This window comes from Mobula hypostoma, chromosome 4 (assembly GCF_963921235.1).
Source record: "Mobula hypostoma chromosome 4, sMobHyp1.1, whole genome shotgun sequence".
NCBI classification, from domain to species: Eukaryota; Metazoa; Chordata; class Chondrichthyes; order Myliobatiformes; family Myliobatidae; genus Mobula; species Mobula hypostoma.
In genome coordinates this window covers 6,266,098-6,284,946 of record NC_086100.1, presented here as the reverse complement: position 1 = coordinate 6,284,946, position 18,849 = coordinate 6,266,098, and the positions used below count along the sequence as shown (strand labels likewise).

General features: G+C 48.2%; 1 protein-coding gene across 1 annotated transcript in view; it reads left to right on the top strand.

The window, feature by feature from the left end:
• The first annotated feature begins 4,037 nt into the window (after positions 1-4,037).
• The window catches only part of slc2a2 (solute carrier family 2 member 2), a 68,350-nt gene continuing 53,538 nt past the window's right edge, over positions 4,038-18,849 (top strand). The window contains exons 1-2 of the mRNA XM_063045263.1: positions 4,038-4,190; positions 18,395-18,487. Of these exons, the coding sequence (XP_062901333.1) occupies positions 4,155-4,190; positions 18,395-18,487 (129 nt within the window). The 5' untranslated portion in view covers positions 4,038-4,154. The remainder of the gene's footprint in view (positions 4,191-18,394; positions 18,488-18,849) is intronic.

Sequence of the window (18,849 nt, the reverse complement as noted above, 5' to 3'; positions counted from 1 at the left end):
AGACAGTGATGTAGCCTGTCAGAATGCTCCCCATGGTACAACTATAGAAGTTTTTGAGTGTATTTGTTGACATACCAAATCTCTTCAAACTCCTAATAAAGTACAGGCACTGTCTTGCCTTCTTGATAACTGCACCGATATGTTGGGACCAGGTTAGGTCCTCAGAGGTACTGATGTTGAGTGCCAGGTTGTTGCTGCGACACCATTCAACTAGTTGGCATACCTCACTCCTGTACACCCTCTCGTCACCACCTGAGATTCCACCAACAATGGTTGTTTCATCAGCAAATTTATAGATGGTATTTGAGCTATACCTAGCCACACAGTCATGGGTATAGAGAGAGTAGAGCAGTGGGCTAAGCACACACCCCTGAGGTGTGCTAGTGTTGATCATCAGCAAGGTGGATATGTTATCACCAATCCGCACAGACTGTGGTCTTCTGGTTAGGAAGTCAAGGATCCAATTGCAGAGGGAGGTACAGAGGCCCAGATTCTGCAACTTCTCAATCAGGATTGTGTGAATGATGGTATTAAATGCTGAACTATAGTCGATGAACAGCATCCTGACATCGGTGTTTGTGTTGTCTAAGTGATCTAAAGCCATGTGGAGAGCCATTGAGATTGCATCTGCTATTGACCTATTGTGGCGATAGGCAAATTGCAGTGGGTCCAGGTCCTTGCTGAGGCAGGAGTTCAGTCCAGTCAAAGCATTTCATCACTGTAGCTGAGAGTGCTACTGGGCGATAGTCAGAAAGGCTGCTCACATTATTCTCCTCAGGCACTGGTATAATTGTTGCCTTTTTGAAGCAAGTGGGAACTTCTGCCCATAGCAGTGAGAGGTTGAAAATGTCCTTGAATATTCCCGCCAGTTGATTGGCACAGGTTTTCAGAGCCTTACCAGGTACTCCATTGGGACCTTCTGCCTTGCAAGGGTTCACCCTCTTTAAAGACAGTCTAACATCGGCCTCTGAGACAGAGATCACAGGGTCATCAGGTGCAGCAGGGATCTTCACAGCTGTAGTTGTGTTCTCCCTTTCAAAGCGGGCATAGAAGGTGTTGAGTTCATCAGGTAGTGAAGCATCACTGCCATTCATGCTATTGGGTTTCGCTTTGTAGGAAGTAATGTCTTGCAGACCCTGCTAGAGTTGCCGTGCATCTGATGTCGCCTCTAACCTTGTTCAAAATTGTCTCTTCGCCCTTGAAATAGATGTCCGCAAATCATACCTGGTTTTCTGGTACAGGCCTGGGTTGCCAGACTTGAATGTCACAGATCCAGCCTTCAGCAGACGACGTATCTCCTGGATCATCCATGGCTTTTGGTTTGGGAATGTAGAGTAAGTCTTTGTGAGTACACTCTCATCCGCACAGGTTTTAATTAAGTTGGTAACAACTGTAGTATACTCATCCAGGTTCGAAGATGAATCCCTGAATCCAGTCTAGTCCATTGATTCAAAGTAGTCCTGTAGGCACTTCTGTGCTTCCCTTGTCCATGCCTTCTTGGTCCTCACTGCTGGTGCTGCAGTCTTCAGTCTCTGCCTATACTCAAGGAGTAGAAGTACAGCCCGGTGATCAGACTTCCCGAAGTGACGGAGTGGAATCCAGAGCAGCACACACAGAATGCTGGAGGAACCCAGCAGGTCAGGCAGCATCTATGAAGGGGAATGAAGAGTCGAAGGTTCGGGCCGAGGCCCTTCAACAGGATTGGAAAGTTAGGGAGAAAACGCCAGAATAAGAAGGTGGGGGAGGGGAAGCAGGACAAGCTGAAAGGTGATAGGTGAGCCCAGGTAAGGGGAGAGGGGGGAATAAAGTGAGAAGCTGGGAGGTGATAGGTGGAAAAGGAATCTGATAGGAGAGAAGAGTGGACCGTGGGAGAAAGGGGAGGAGGGGAGATGAGTGGAAGACAAGGGGTAAAAGTGGAGACAGAATGGATAATGAAAAAAGGAAGAAGGGAGAGAGAGGAGAAATTACTGGAAGTTCATTCCATTTGGTTGGAGGCTGCCCAGACAGAAGATTTGAAGTTGCTCCTCCAACCTGAAAGTGCTCTGATTGTGGCAGTGGAGGAGGCCATGTCGGAATGGAAGTGGGCATTGGAATTAGAATGGATAGTCACTGGGAAATCCTCCCAGTCTGGACAGAACAAAGTCACGTAGACGGGATTGGCACTAACCTGTCCCCTGAGGTGGAGACGATGGTTCAGAGTGAGCTGGGGCTGGCATGGTAACAGAGTGGTTTGTGTAACTGTGTCACAGTGTGATGCGTCAGGGTTCAATTCCCACCCCCGTCTGAACAGAGTTTGTACATTCTCCCCACAACTGCGTGGGTTTCCTCCGGGTGCTCCAGTTACCATAGTTACCACAGGTTAGGGTTAGTAAACTGGCAGTGTGGTGACACTGGTGGGCTCCTCGGACTGTGTTGGTCGTGACCCAAGTAGCGCATTTCACTGTATGTTTCCATGTACGTGTGACAAAGCACAGTCTGTTAATTTAGTTTTGAGGTACAGAGCATAACAGGCCCTTCAGGGCCAATGAACTCATACCCCACACACACACACACACACACACACACACACACACACTCACACACACACTCACACTCACACACTCACACTCACACTCACACTCACACACACACACACACACACACACACTCACACACACACTCACACTCACACACACTCACACACACACACACTCACACTCACACACACACACACACACACTCACACACACACTCACACACACACACACACACTCACACACACACACACACTCACACACACACTCACACTCACACACACTCACACACACACACACACTCACACTCACACACACACACACACACACACTCACACACACACTCACACACACACACACACACACACACTCACACACACACTCACACACACACACACACACACTCACTCACTCACACTCACACACTCACACTCACACACACACACACACACACACACTCACACACACACACACACACACTCACACTCACACTCACACACACACACTCACACTCACACTCACACACACTCACACACACACACACACTCACACTCACACTCACACTCACACACTCACACTCACACTCACACACTCACACTCACACTCACACTCACACACACTCACACTCACACTCACACTCACACTCACACTCACACACACACACACACACACACACACACACACACACACACTCACACTCACACACGTGACCAATGAACCCACTCGCTCATGGGGAGAATGTGTACAGACAGCAGTGGGGATTGCACACTGATCATTGGTGTTGTTAAAGCTGCCAAAGCATTCCACTCGGGACGTTATCGTGTATTGTTCGACATAGCTTTGTGGGCCGAAGGGCCTGTATAGGTTTTCTATGTATCGGGGAAGGGTCTCCTGCAGCACCAGTCCCTTTGGAGAATGCGGCTGTATACCGTCTCTAGCCCTGATAAGTACCACATACCACAACCAGCTTCAGGTCGCTATTGATACTGCGATCTTTAGTCCTGCGCTCTGCTGACCTTTGCAAACTTGCCTGTACAAGGGTCATAGTGTGACACTCCTCTTAGCAGTGCCAGCTCGCAGCTTCAATTCCCCCAGAGGCTGTGGCATACAGGACACTGGAACCCCAGTGCTGGGGGGTTCTGCTGCATCAGAGATCGGGGGAGGTCACCTCCCCTCACTCCACTCCTTACAGACCTGAGCACATCCTGTACTGTACAGACTGACTCAGGTATATACAGACACTCAGCATACACACAGTACCCGTACACACCACCGCGCTCTCTCTCTCTCTCTCTGTCACACACAAACACTCAGATCCACACTCACACACTACATGCGCACATATACACACATACATTATACAAACACACACTCACACACTCACACACATCACACATACACTCCACGCACACACAATGACACACACAGCGACACACATACACAACCACACAGACACACTCACTCCATGCCCACCCACACACATTCACAGACATCACGCACACACAGAGCGGTAGGAGGGACTCGGAGATAATCAGGTAGTAAACCGGCCCAGTGTAGGGCGGGACAGCTCCGACAGTTAAATATCCAGCGTCCGAGTTGCGCTCCTCCCCCCGGCACCTGCAGCCGTTCCTCCGGCCGGCGATGGACAAGAGCGGTCAGGACAGGCGATCGCAAAAGGTAAGGCGGCGTTTGTCCCGGAGCGGCTGTGATCTACGCACCGCACACTGTCCCAAAGTTTCTCAAAGTTTCCTAAAGTTGCCCGGAGTTGCCTTGCGGGGGATAAGGTGTCAGCGTGCGGGTGATGAGCTTGTGAGGAGAGGGATATCAGGTCTGTGACGAGGCTGTCGCCCTGGATGCGGGACCCTTGCCGGTTCTCGACGCCGGGACACGGAGTTGTTCTCACTCGGCGCTGCCCGCAACGGGCAAACTCTGCCGTCCAATCTCCAATGAAATGCAGTTAACGTGGCAGCTGGAATTGGGCACGGCAAGATCCCACAGAAAGAAAGGCGATGCGGCGATTGTGAGATGGTTGACGTGGGTAGCACCGGGTCAGGATCAGATTCGGGTTAATATCAATATAACGTAGGCTGAGGGAAACTGATCGGCGACCGGTCAGAATCAATGGCAATGAAATTTGTTGATCTGCAGCAACAGTACTTTGCAATACATAGTTTTAAAAACTATAAATTACAAGAAGAAGAGAGAGAGAAAGATTAAAGTAAGTAAATACAAAGAGATAGCAAAACTAAAGAAAAACAGTGAGGTGGTGTACGTGGGTTCATTGTCCATTCAGAAATCTGATGGCAGACAGGAAGAAGCTGTTCCTGAATCGCTGAGTGTGGGGCTTCAGGCTCCTGTACCTCCTCCCTGATGGTAGCAGTGAGAAGAGGACACGTCCTGGGTAATGAGGGTCCTCAATGTCAGATGCCGGCTTTTTGAGCCATCGCCTTTTGAAGATGTCCTCGATGCTGGGGAGGCTGGTGCCCGTGATGGATCTGGCTGAGTTTACAACTGTCTACAGCTCCTCCAGACCCGATGGCGATGAAACCAGCCATCCCCGCTGTCCTGGGAAGGAGTGGCCTTCAATTCGGTGGCGGGAGGTGGGGGTTGTCCACTCGGCTGAGAGGCTGCGCCCCCGACCCTGAGGCGCTACTTCAGAACAGCCCGCGTCGTTGTAACGCGCCCTCGACAAGTGCGGCGCTCCCACCTGAGCCGTGTGGAGCGCTCCCTCAGCGGGTGTGCCGATCTACTGGAGTAAAACCCGGGACAGAGGCAAATGCACCGGACCCTATCCAGAGCGGTGTCCAATCTGCTCACCGAAACCGCTCAGCCACTGTTGTGTGTCATCGAACATAAAAACCAAGTCCAGCACAAAAATATGCTCTTCACTCCACGGTAATAATAATGAATTACTTATAGAGCAGTTTTCACACATACTGTAGTTTAAAATGTTTTAGATCATAACCATCAGACATAGGAGCAGAACTGGGCCATTCGGTCCATCGCCTCGGCCCCGCCATTGCACGCTGGCTGATTTATCAGCCCTCTAAAGCATTTTGAACCAATCATCCAGAATGTGCCCTCTTCTCATTGCTACCATCAGGGAGGAGGTACAGGAGCCTGAAGACCCACACTCAACGATCCAGGAACAGCTTCTTCCCCTCCGCCATCTGATTTCTGAATGGACAATGAACCCACGTACACTACCTCACTATAACCATCCACCCCATTCTTCTGCCTTGTCCCCGTAACCTTTGACACCCTGTCTAATCAAGAGTTTATCAACCTCCGCTTTAAATATACCCAAAGATTTGTCCTTCGCAGCCGTGTGTGACCATGAATTGCACAGATTCGGTACCCTCCGGCTAAAGAAATTCCTCCTCTCTGTTCTAAATGGACGTTCCTCTGTTCTGAGGCTATGGCCTCAGGTCCTAAACTCCCCCTCTATAGGAAACATCCTCTGCACGTCCACTCTATCTGTGTCCTCTGGTCCTAGACTCCCCCACTAAAGGAAACATCCTCCCCACACCCACTCTATCTGCGTCCTGTGGTCCTAGACTCTCCCACTATAGGAAACATCCTCTCCACATCCACTCTGTCTGTGTCCTCTGGTCCTAGACTCCCCCACTAAAGGAAACATCCTCCCCACACCCACTCTATCTGCGTCCTGTGGTCCTAGACTCTCCCACTATAGGAAACATCCTCTCCACATCCACTCTGTCTGTGCCCTCTGGTCCTAGACTCTCCCACTGTAGGCAGCGTTCACTTTCAATATTCACAAAAAATGCTGGCGAACACAGCAGGCCAGGCAGCATCCACTTTCAATATTCGATAGGTTTCGGTGAATAAACCTCCCTCGCCCCACCCATTCTTCTAAACTCCGGCTTTGCATTGGGATAAAGTACAAACTTGAAAATAAAAGACAAAGAAATGCTAGTTTAAAGCACGGTTAAACAGATAGGTTTTGAGCTGGTGTTCGAAGTGCCAACTAAGTCTTCATCCTTTATAGTTTTAGGTATTGGTCAAAATCAGAATAACTTTCTTGCTAGACTTTCAAACACACCAGAATTGACTGTGGTTCAGTGCCAAACATAAAACACAGGACAATACCACAACAGACAATACAATAGCCACCAACAATTTACAAGACAACAGATCAAACAGCCATAAGCAATGAACTATTAGCAGAACGGTCAGTCGCGCAAACGTCAATAACCTTCCAATTACTACGCACCTTAAAAAAACTGAAATAAATGTGAGCATATGAACAGACTCAATAATTATCACAAAACAAGGACAGCAGGAAACACCATTTAATAGACAGTTACGGTACTTCCACCGGCAACAGAAAATCTGCTGATGCAGGAAATCTGAGCAACACACACACAATGCTGGAGGAGCTCAGCAGGACAGGCAGCATCTATGGAACAGAGTACAGTCGGGGTTTCGGGCTGCTGAAGTGTCTCGGCCCGAAACGTCGGCTTTTTACTTTCTTTTCCCCCACAGATGCTGCCTAGCCTGCTGAGTTGTTCCAGCATTTTGCGTTGTGTTACACCTGAGTGAGTTTTGCTGAGAAGCTGGGTAGCTACAGGAAAGAAACTTCAGAGATGACGTGTAGTCCTGGTGGTGATGGACATGTAGCGTCTCCCTGAAGGCAATCTGCTAAGGGTGGATTCAGCAATAATTTTTCCAGCTCTTTTCTTCGCTCCGGCGATGGACTGGTTTCGTTAATGTCCGTAGCTGAGAACTAGTGATCTTCTCCACTGAATGAACTGGACTTGGACAGGGAGGCGGCGGCGGGAAACCAAACGGTTAGCACCGTAGTAATTGGAAGATGATTGATATTTAAGAGACCGGCGGGAGAAGATATGAGAGCTCGAACAGGATTAAAAAACGAAAACGATTCTGTAATCACAAACGAGAGAAAATCTGCAGATGCTGGAAATCCGAGCGACATGTGGAAACTGTAATCGCTCTGGTCCCAGACCTCCGAGAGGTTAAAAACATCGAACAGAGACCATAGTGCGGTCCAGCACAGGAACAGACACTCGGCCCAAATCAATTAAATTAGTAAGCAAATGGCCAATTGAACTAATCCCCTCTGCCTACACAATGTCCATATCCTTCCATCTCTCTCTCATTCTTGTGCCTATCTAAACGTCTCTAATGTTTTTTGCCTCTGCTACCAAGCCAGGCAGTGTATTCCAGCCACCCACCACTCTCTGTGTAAGAAAATGTACCCTCACATCCTTTGAAACTACCTCCTCTCACCTTAAATGCATCCCCTCTGATATTAGACATCTCCACCCTGTGAAAAAGACACTCTCTGTCTACTCTATCTATGCCTCTCATGATCTTACAAACCTCTGTCGGATCTCCCCTCAGCCTCCGCCGCTCCAGAGAAAACAACCCAAGTTTGTCCAGCCTCTGGTTATAGCTCATGCCCTCTAAACCAGGCAGCACCCTGGTGACCCTCCTCAACACCTCGACTTGCTCACTTACTGCCCATTATGCAGCTGACGTTTTGGGCAGCGGTGAAGGTCCTCCATCTCTCTCTGTTCTTGACCATCGTATCTTTTGTGCCCCTGGGTGTAGTTCAGGGGCTTCAGCTTCTGCTTCTACAGTGCGGTGCCAAGTTGACACCGTCACACTCAGATGTAGAGGGATTCCTCATGGCTGTGTCCATTACAGTTTTGTTTGACCTGCTTGGCATGGTGACCCTACCAAGAGCCAAAGCATAAAGCCAGCATACTGGAGATCTCTGGGGCATTGAGGCATGCAAGTCTCCACACCCTGTGACAAGGTGGTGATCCTTGATATCCTTGCTATACTGGGGCAACTGGAACCGTATGCAATAAGTGCAAACACAGGGCAGTGTAGTAGAGTTTTATAAAGCTGCAATATAACAAGCAAGAGAACTGGAGTGAAGGTAGGACCGCAAACACGAAGGGTCTCGGCCCGAAATGTCGACTGTACCTCTTCCAATAGATGCTGCCTGGCCTGCTGCGGTCACCAGCAACTTTTATGTGTATTGCCTGAAGGTAGAACGGATTAGAGATAAAGGTGGGAAGATGTGCCTTGAGGTTGTGGAAGTGAGCGAGGTCCTCAATGAATACTTCTCTTCGGTATTCACCAATGAGAGGGAAATTGATGATGGTGAGGACAATATGAGTGAGATTGATGTTCTGGAGCATGTTGATATTAAGGGAGAGGAGGTGTTGGATAAGTCCCCGGGGCCTGACTGAATATTCCCCAGGCTGCTCCACGAGGCAAGGGAAGAGATTGCTGAGCCTGTGGCTGGGATCTTTATGTCCTTGTTGTCCACGGGAATGGCATCGGAGGATTGGAGGGAGGTGAATGTTGTCCCCTTGTTCAAAAAAGGTAGTAGGGATAGTCCAGGTAATTATAGAACAGTGAGCCTTATGTCTGTGATGGGAAAACTGTTGGAAAAGATTCTTAGAGATAGGATCTATGGGCGTTTAGAAAATCATGGTCTGATCAGGGACAGTCAGCATGGCTTTGTGAAGGGTAACTCGTGTCTAACAAGCCTGATAGAGTTCTTTGAGGAGGTGACCAGGCATATAGATGAGGGTAGTGCAGTGGATGTGAGCTATATGGATTTTAGTAAGGCATTTGACAAGGTTCCACACGGTAGGCTTATTCAGAAAGTCAGAAGGCATGGGATCCAGGGAAGTTTGGCCAGGTGGATTCAGAATTGGCTTGCCTGCAGAAGGCAGAGGGTCATGGTGGAGGGAGTACATTCAGATTGGTGGGTTGTGACTAGTGGTGTCCCACAAGGATAGGTTCTGGGACCTCTACTTTTCATGATTTTTATTAACGACCTGGATGTGGAGGTAGAAGGGTGGGTTGGCAAGTTTGCAGACGACACAAGGGTTGGTGGTGTTGTAGATAGTGTAAAGGATTGTCGGAGATTGCAGAGAGACATTGATAGGATGCAGAAGTGGGCTGAGAAGTGGCAGATGGAGTTCATCCCGGAGAAGTGTGAGGTGGTACACTTTGGAAGGACAAACTCCAAGGCAGAGTACAAAGTAAATGGCAGGATACTTGGTAGTGTAGAGGAGCAGAGGGATCTGGGGGTACATGTCCACAGATTCCTGAAAGTTGCCTCACACGTAGATAGGGTAGTTAAGAAAGCTTATGGGGTGTTAGCTTTCATAAGTTGAGGGACAGAGTTTAAGAGTCGCGATGTAATGATGCAGCTCTATAAAACTCTGGTTAGGCCACCCTTGGAGTACTCTGTCCAGTTCTGATCGCCTCACTATAGGAAGGATGTGGAAGCATTGGAAAGGCCACAGAGGAGATCTACCAGGATGCTGCCTGGTTTAGAGAGTATAGATTATGATCAGAGATTAAGGGAGCTATGGCTTTACTCTTTGGAGAGAAGAAGGATGAGAGGAGACATGATAGAGGTATACAAGATATTAAGAGGAATAGATGGAGTGGATAGCCAGCGCCTCTTCCCCAGGGCACCACTGCTCAATACAAGAGGACATGGCTTTAAGGTAAGGGGTGGGAAGTTCAAAGGGGATATTAGAGGAAGGTTCTTGACTCAGAGAGTGGTTGGTGCGTGGAATGCACTGCCTGAGTCAGTGGTGGAGGCAGATACACTAGTGAAGTTTAAGAGACTACTAGACCGGTATATGGAGGAATTTAAGGTGGGGGGTTATATGGGAGGCAGGGTTTGAGGGTCGGCACAACATTGTGGGCTGAAGGGCCTGTACTGCGTTGTACTATTTTAAGTTCTATGTTCTATAAAATCAGTTTTAAAAATACAGGAATCTAATGCAAAATGTGCAGAGTGGTGCAGCATTGTGCTGGGCTGATTAAAATACTCCAAGATCAATCTAACCCTTCCTTCTTGCATAACCCTCCATTTTTCTATCATCCATGTGCCTAGTTAAGAGTCTCTGAAATACATGGAACACAGAACAGTACAGCACAGGCACAGGCCCTTCAGCCCACAATGTTGTGCTGAACCAATTAAATTTAGTAATCAAATGGCCAACTAAACTAATCTCTTCTGCCCACACCATGTCCATATCCCTCCATTTTCCTCACATTTGTGTGCCTATCCAAACGTCTGTTAGAAGTCTCTCGTGCTCCCGCCTCCTCCGCTGTGTAGTGAGGTGTGTTGAGTTTCTTTGAGAGGTGAGGGTTCGGGAGGGCTGTGAGCGAGTGTGCAGAGTAGGAGCCCTGCTGAAGGGTCTCGGCCTGAAATGTCGACTGTACTCTGTTCCATAGACGCTGCCTGGCCTGCTGAGTTCCTCCAGCATTTTGTGTGTTTTGCCCGGAGTACTGCAGTGTTGTGCTGGGCTAATTAACCTAATCCCAGTTCCTTCTCTTCACATGCTACTCACATCTCCAACCTCTGTACATTCATGTACCTGTCTAAGAGCCTCCTAAGTACCTCTATTGTATCTGCTTCCACACCACCGCAGGCAGCACGCTCTGTGTTTAAAAAAATACAACACACAAAATGCTGGAGGAACTCAGCAGGTCAGGTAGCACCGATGCAGTCGACGTCTCAGCCCGTAAGGTGACTGCTTATTTCCCTCCAGAGACACATCGTGCGTGGTGCTGATGATTTCCAGCACAGCAGAATCTCTTGTGTTGTGTAAAAAATACTTGCAGCGCACATCTCCTTTGAAATTAGCCTCTCTTATTAAATGAATACCCCTCTCAGTAAATGCCCCTTTCATCATGAAAGGAATGCCCTGTGGTATTCAACTGGCGGGACAAAGGATACCGGCTGTCTACTCTATGCCTCTCTAATCTTATAAACTTCTATCAGGTGTCCACGCAGCCTCCGCCGCTCCAGAGAAAACAAGCCAAATGTGTGGAAAATTCCCTCGTCTCCAAATGACTCCCTCCACCTCCATTCCTCCACTTGACCATGTTCCAGGCATTAAAGTGCCTCAGTAACGCACACACAAAATCCTGAAGGAACTCAGCAGGTCAGGCGGTATCCATGGAAATGATTAAACAGTTGACGTTTTGGGTAGACGTTTTGGTCTTCTTCAGGAGAACTGTGCTCATAAAACGCTCTAGATGTTTTTCATGAGAGTGTCTTCACCGAGGGGCTGCTAGGACACTTGGGTTTGAGTTGGGTCAGTGCTGAGATAAATCAAATAGCCTAGATTACCGTAATTTATTTATTCCAAAGCCATCTATTGCCAACTTCAACTCATTGAGAATTGCCACTGCTAGACTTTTAACTAAGACCCGAATGATGAAACATATCAATCCCATTCCAGCTACCCTGTTTTGGCTTTCTGTATCTTTTAGAATTGATTTTAAAACTCTCTTACTTATTGTTAAACCTCCTAATGGTCTGGGACTGGAGTACAACACAGAATCGTTTTCATTTTATAATCTTGCTGGAGATCTCAGGTCTTCTTCCAATGGTCCCTTACATTAAAGCAATTTTCGCTCAAATTATAATTGCTCAGTGTGTCATTATTCACAGAACGTACACTCAACAGTGTCAGTATTTACAGGGGTTCTGCGGAGTGAGTCAGTATTTGCAGGGGGAGTTTGTCTGTACTTACAGGATGTGTCAGGGTTCGTGTTGGTATTTACAGAGGCTCCAGTGAGTGTGTTTATTGGGTTCCTGGGGTTTGTGTCAGTGTCAATATTTACAGGGGTTCCCACTGAGATTGTCAATATTTTTAGGAGGTCACGGATGTGTGTCAGTATCTACAGGGGTTCGAGGATGTGGGTCAGAACTTACAGGGGTACCAGAGAGTGTGTCAGTGTTTACAGGGGTATCTGGGGAGTGTATAGGTATTTACAGGGGGTCCCGGGGGCGGGGGGGGGGAGTTGTCAGTGTTTACAGGGGTATCTGGGGAGTGTATAGGTATTTACAGGGGGTCCCGGGGGCAGGGGGGGGGGGAGTTGTCAGTGTTTACAGGGGCTCCCAGATTTATTTATTTTTGAATTAGAACACGACCTTCCAGCCCATCCTCCACGCTACCCAATTACACTCATTTGACCAATTAGCAGACTAACCTGCTTTGGGAGGAAACTGGAGCATTCGGAGGAAACACACTGTCAAATGATACTGAGGAGATGAATTGTGGAGTCCTTGAAAGGGAGTGTGTAGTTTGTGGAATCAGTTCAATGTTGAGTTGAGTTTCATTATCCACGATGGTTCAGGAGCCTGATGGTTGAGGGGTAATAACTGTTCCTGAACCTGGTGGTGTGGGTCCTGATGGTTGAGGGGTAATAACTGTTCCTGAACCTGGTAGTGTGGGACCTGATGGTTGAGGGGTAATAACTGTTCCTGAACCTGGTGGTGTGGGACCTGATGGTTGAGGGGTAATGACTGTTCCTGAACTTGGTGGTGTGGGACCTGATGGTTGAGGGGTAATAACTGTTCCTGAACCTGGTGGTGTGGGACCTGATGGTTGAGGGGTAATAACTGTTCCTGAACCTGGTGGTATAGGACCTATAAGATCATAAGACCATAAGATATAGGAGCAGAAGTAGGCCATTCGGCCCATTGAGTCTGCTCCACCATTCAATCACGGGCTGATCCAATTCTTCCAGTCATCCTCACTCCCCTGCCTTCTCCCCATACCCTTTGATGCCCTGGCTAATCAAGAACCTATCTACCTCTGCCTTAAATACACCCAATGACTCACCCTCCACGGCCATTCGTGGCAACAAATTCCACAGATTTACCACCTTCTGACTAAAGTAAGCTCTCTGCATCTTTGTTTTAAATGAACGTCCTTCAATCCTGAAGTCGTGCGCTCTTGTCCTAGACTCCCCTACTGTGGGAAATAACTTTGCCGTATCTAATCTGTTCAGACCTTTTAACATTCAGAACGTTTCTATGATAACCCCCCTCATTCTCCTGAACTCCAGGGAATACAGCCCAAGAGCTGCCAGACGTTCGTCATACGGTAACCTTTCCATTCCTGGAATCATTCTCATGAATCTTCTCTGAACGCTCTCCAATGTCAGTATATCCTTTCTAAAATAAAAAGCCTAAGACTGCACACAATACTTCAGATGTGGTCTCATGAGTGCCTTATAGAGCCTCAACATCACATTCCTGCTCTTATATTCTAGGGTAATAACTGTTCCTGAACCTGGTGGTGTGGGATCTGATGGTTGAGGGGTAATAACTGTTCCTGAACCTGGTGGTGTGGGACCTGATGATTGAGGGGTAATAACTGTCCCTGAACCTGGTGGTGTGGGACCTGATGGTTGAGGGGTAATAACTGTTCCTGAACCTGGTGGTGTGGGACCTGATGGTTGAGAGGTAATAACTGTTCCTGAACCTGGTGGTGTGGGACCTGAGGCTTCAGTGTTTCCTGCTCAATAATAGTAACGAGAAGGGAACATGACGTGGATGGTGTGGATCCTTAACAGTGGATGCTGCTTCCTTGTGGCAGCTTTCCTTGTAAATGTGCTCAGTTACGGGGAGGTGGGCTGTGGTAGACCAGGCTGTATCCAACACTTTTTTGTAGGTCTTTCCATTCCTGGACATTGGTGTTTCCATACCAGGCCATGAGGTAACTAGTCAGGAATACCCTGCACTCTGTATCTATAGAGGTTTGTCACAGTTACAGGTGACATGTCCAATCTATGCAAACTTTTAAGAAGTTCCTCCACAGCAACTGAGTAAATTTGGTATATTTAAGTATATAAATAAATTTCAAATCTTTAGAAATTACTGGAAGTTAGAAAAATCGATGTTCATGCCATCAGGTTAGACGCTACTGAGACAGAATATGAGGTGTTGCTCCTCCAACCTCAGTTTGTCCTCACCATGGCAGTAGAGGAGACCATGGACTGGAATGGAACTGGGAAATCAAACTGAATTGGATGACAACCAGGAGATCCAGTCTTTTGTGGTTTGCAGAGTGAAGGTGCTCACCAAATCACTCCCCCAGTCTACTGTACATCAGGTTGCAGCAATGTAGAGGAGCACCGGGTGGAGTAGATGACCCTGATAGGGTCCCAAGTGGAGTGCCACCTCACCCGGAAGGAATGTTTGGGACCCTGGTTGGTGGGGAAGTAGGAGGTGAATGGGCAGGTGTAGCTCTTGTCACGGCTGCAGGGATATCATTGGGGAGGGATGAGAGGACAAGGGAGTCACGTGGAGAGCGAGCTCTATGCTTCTTCTGTAATTGGGAGGACTGGGTTGTCTAAAGTCTCCGAGTTTCCTGCTTAGCCTGATTTGAAGGTGTGACGTGAGGTGATATTATGTTACAAAAGTATTTGTGAAACTTCTGGAATGTTTCATTAACCTCTGATAATTGCTCTTATCCAAACACACAGGGGAATCTTGTTGAGTCTGGTTGCCTCATTATAGGAAGGATGTAGAAGCATTAGAGAGGGTGGAGAGGAGATTCACCAGAATGCTGCCTGGATGAAAGAGCGTGTTTTATGAGGATGGGTTGAGCGAGTTAGGACATATTCCTTCGGAGTGACAGACATCCCACCCTGCAAGAACTCATTTCAGGGAGGTAGCACCATCAATTTGCAGGAGACTTCCGGGAGAGGTGGAATGTCTGCAATAGAGTAGCTGCTAAGCAGCCAGCCAGCTAGTTTAAATAACGTTAGCTATGCTAATGAACGAATGACACCTGTTAAACTGACCTCAACATGACTTTTACAGTCTTAACCCACCATGGGCAATAGAAAAGTCACTGTTGCAAACAGTGCAGCGAGCAACACTGTCATTATTTTTTACCCCTATTAAGCAGGGGTACACTTTAGGGTAGTCTGGGGTGACGTACATTTTATATTTTCTTTTTTTGGAACATTCTGCCACTCTGCCTTTTTTTGGAACTCTCTTGCTCTCGCTCTCTTGCTCGTTTTCTCGCTCTCTCTCTATCGCGCACGCTCTCTCGCCCTCTCTCTATCGCGCACGCTCTCTCGCCCTCTCTCTATCGCGCACGCTCTCTCGCCCTCTCTCTCGCGCACGCTCTCTCGCCCTCTATCGCGCACGCTCTCTCGCTCTCACTCTCTCGCGCACGCTCTCTCGCCCTCTATCGTGCACGCTCTCTCACCCTCTCTCTATCACGCACGCTCTCTCGCTCTCTCTCTATCGCGCACGCTCTCTCGCCCTCTCTCTCGCGCACGCTCTCTCGCCCTCTATCGTGCACGCTCTCTCGCCCTCTCTCTATCGCGCACGCTCTCTCGCCCTCTCTCTATCGCGCACGCTCTCTCGCTCTCTCTCTATCGCGCACGCTCTCTCGCTCTCTCGCTCTCTCTCTCTCACGCTTGCTTTCTCTCTTGTGGTCGCCGTCACTCGCGCTCGCTCCCTTGCTCTCTCTCACGCAAAAACAAATTTCCGGGACATTGTATATAATTTGCAGGCATCAGGGAGCAAATATTAATTTGCGGGAGACTCCCGGAACTTCCTGGAGAGGTGGGATGTCTGGAGTGAAGGAGGATGAAAGGTGGTACAAGATAATAAGAGGATAATAGAGTGGACAGGCCCTGAATATTGAAGCCTTATTCCCCTCAGTCAATGCTGCCTGACCTGCTGAGTTCCTCCAGCATCTTGTGTCTGCTGCTCACAGCCAAAGTGAAAATGACTGCTGTGAGAGGGCATAATTTCAATGTGAATGGAGGAAAGTACGTGGGGGTGGGGGATGTTAGAGGCAAGTCTTTCACACAGAGCAGTAGAATGCTCTGCCAGGAAGTAGAATCAGAACCGGTATGTGTTGTGAAATTTGTTAACTCAGCAGCAGCAGTTCAGTGCAATATATGATAATATAGAAAGAAAATAAATAAATAAATTACAATAACTATATACGTATATTAAATAGGTTAAAAATAGTGCAAAAATGATATATATTTTTTAAAAAGTGAGGTAGTATTCATGGGTTCAATGTCCATTTAGGAATCGGATGGCAGAGGGGAAGAAGCTGTTCCTGAGCCACTGAGTGTGTGCCTTCAGGCCTCTGTACCTCCTTCCTGACGGTAACAATGTGCAGAGGACATGCCCTGGGTGATGGGGGTCCTTAATGACGGGTGCACCTTTCTGAGGCACTGCTCTGTGAAGAAGTGTTGGGTACTACAGAGGCTAGTATCCAAGGTGGAGCTGACCAACTTTACAACTTTCTGTCGGTTCTTTTGGTCCTGTGCAGTAGTGCCCCCCCTCCACCAAACCAGACAGTGATGCAGCCTGTCAGAATGCTCTCCATTGTACGTTTATAGAAGTTCTTGAGTGGTTTAGTTGGCAAATCAAATATCTTCAAACTCCTAGCCGCTGTCTTGCCTTTTTATAGCTACTCCGATACGTTGGGACCAGAAGCATGGCAACACTTGTGGGCTGCCCCAGCATATCCAGACTGTGTTGGTTGTTAACACAGACAACCCATTATGTATTCACACACGGAATGCTGGAGGTGGTATACGGTGACATTAAGTATAATCTTGACAGCTAGGAGCTTGAAATTTCTCACTCTCTCCACTTCTCCACGGGTACATAAGGGACATTCAGTAGTGCTGACTTGCTAGAGGAGAGGCGCAGATCAAGTGGACAGTCAGAGCTTTTTCCCAGGGTGAACATGACTAATATGAAGGGTCAACTCTGGCATGTGTGCTGTCCTCCATTATATGTCTTTCCTCCTCCCTGCATTCACCTCCATCCTCATGTTCCTTCTTCCTTCCGCTCCTCATTCCCATTCTCCTCCGATCAGTGCGTGCCTGTTTGGGATGTATCTCCCCAGTGCCCAGGGACAAGCTGGGTTTCTGGGCTCGAGGTCAGCGAGTCTCAGGGTCAGATGATCCAGAGATCTGAGATCAGCTGCCAGATTCTGAGGTCTGAAGACAGTTATCAGGTCTAGATGTTGGATCCAGCGATCCCTGGGGTCAGGAGTCAGGATAACAGGCACTGAGGCTGAAGGTCTGTGACCCCCGGGGTTAATGACCAAGGTCAGTGGGGCGCGAGGACAAAGACCAGTGGTGGTTCGAGGTGTCAGGAAGGGATTTGGTTTGCCTTTGTTGCATCTGTCTTGTTGAATGTTGGCTGAGAGTTGTTCTGCCGAACATTATGGGCAAGCTATTTTGGACCAGAAGCATGGCAACACTTGTGGGCTGCCCCCAGCATGTCCACAGACTGTGTTGGTTGTTAACACAAACAACCCATTATGTACTCACACACGGAATGCTGGAGGTGTTGTATGGTGGCATTAAGTATATATACTTTGATAATAAATTTACTTTGTATTTTGAAATTTGAGATTTTGTGAGGACAGGATATTGGAGTTAAATCTTCATTAACAAAAAGGCCCAGCAGAGGATCTACTTGCGGCACTTGGTAAAATTGTATCTTCCCCAGAACGTAAATAAGAGAAAATCTGCAGGACACGAACAAGATTGATTTCTCAAACCTCCGGTAATGCCCCACCCTCACCGTTCCCCATCCCCTTTCCCCTCTCTCACCTTATCTCCCCGCCTGCCCATCGCCTCCCTCTGGTGCTCCTCCTCTTTACATTCTTCCATGGCCTTCTGTCCTCTCCTAACAGATTCCCTCTTCTCCAGCCCTGTATCTCTTTCACCAATCGACCTCACAGCTCTTTGCTTCACCCCCTCCCCACCGCCTCCCGGCTTCACCTGTCACCTGGTGCTTCTCCCTCCCCTCCCCCCACCTTTTAAATCTACTCCAGTCCTGCCGAAGGGTCTCAGCCCGAAATGTCTTCTGTGCTTTTCTCCATCGATGCAGCCTGGCCTGAGTTCCTCTAGCAGTTTGTGCGTGTTGCTCGGATTTGCAGCGTCTGCAGATTTTCTCTTGTTTGTGAACCCATTATGTACTATATGGTTGAATGTGCAAGTGACTAATTAATCTCATCCCATGCATACAGCCTGTAATGTCCTGTGCTCTCTGTCCCCAGCCATCTGGCCTCCTGCTCTTGTCCGTCTTCACTGCAGTACTGGGATCTCTGCAGTTTGGCTATGGAACGGGAGTCATCAACGCGCCCCAGGAGGTAAATCAGACTGGCACCTCATCATCACTTAAACCATCTGAATCCAAATCCGAATATTGTATGCCATAACACATAAAATCTCTTTTTCACTTTATCTTGTTCTTTTCTTTTGCCACATTGGATGTATTTTTTGAACACGTTCTGTGGTATTCCTTTGCTTTGCGGCTGTCTGTGGGAAGACAAATCTCTTTGATAATAAGTGCACTTTGAATCTTCATCAGGACTGGAAAGGAAGGGGAACAAAGCCAGAAAAAGGAGGTGGGGGTGGGGGAAGGAAGTAGGACAAACTAGAAGGTGATAGGTGAAGCCCGGTGGGTCGGTCAAGAGGAATGAAGTAAGAGGCTGGGAGGTGATAGGTGGAA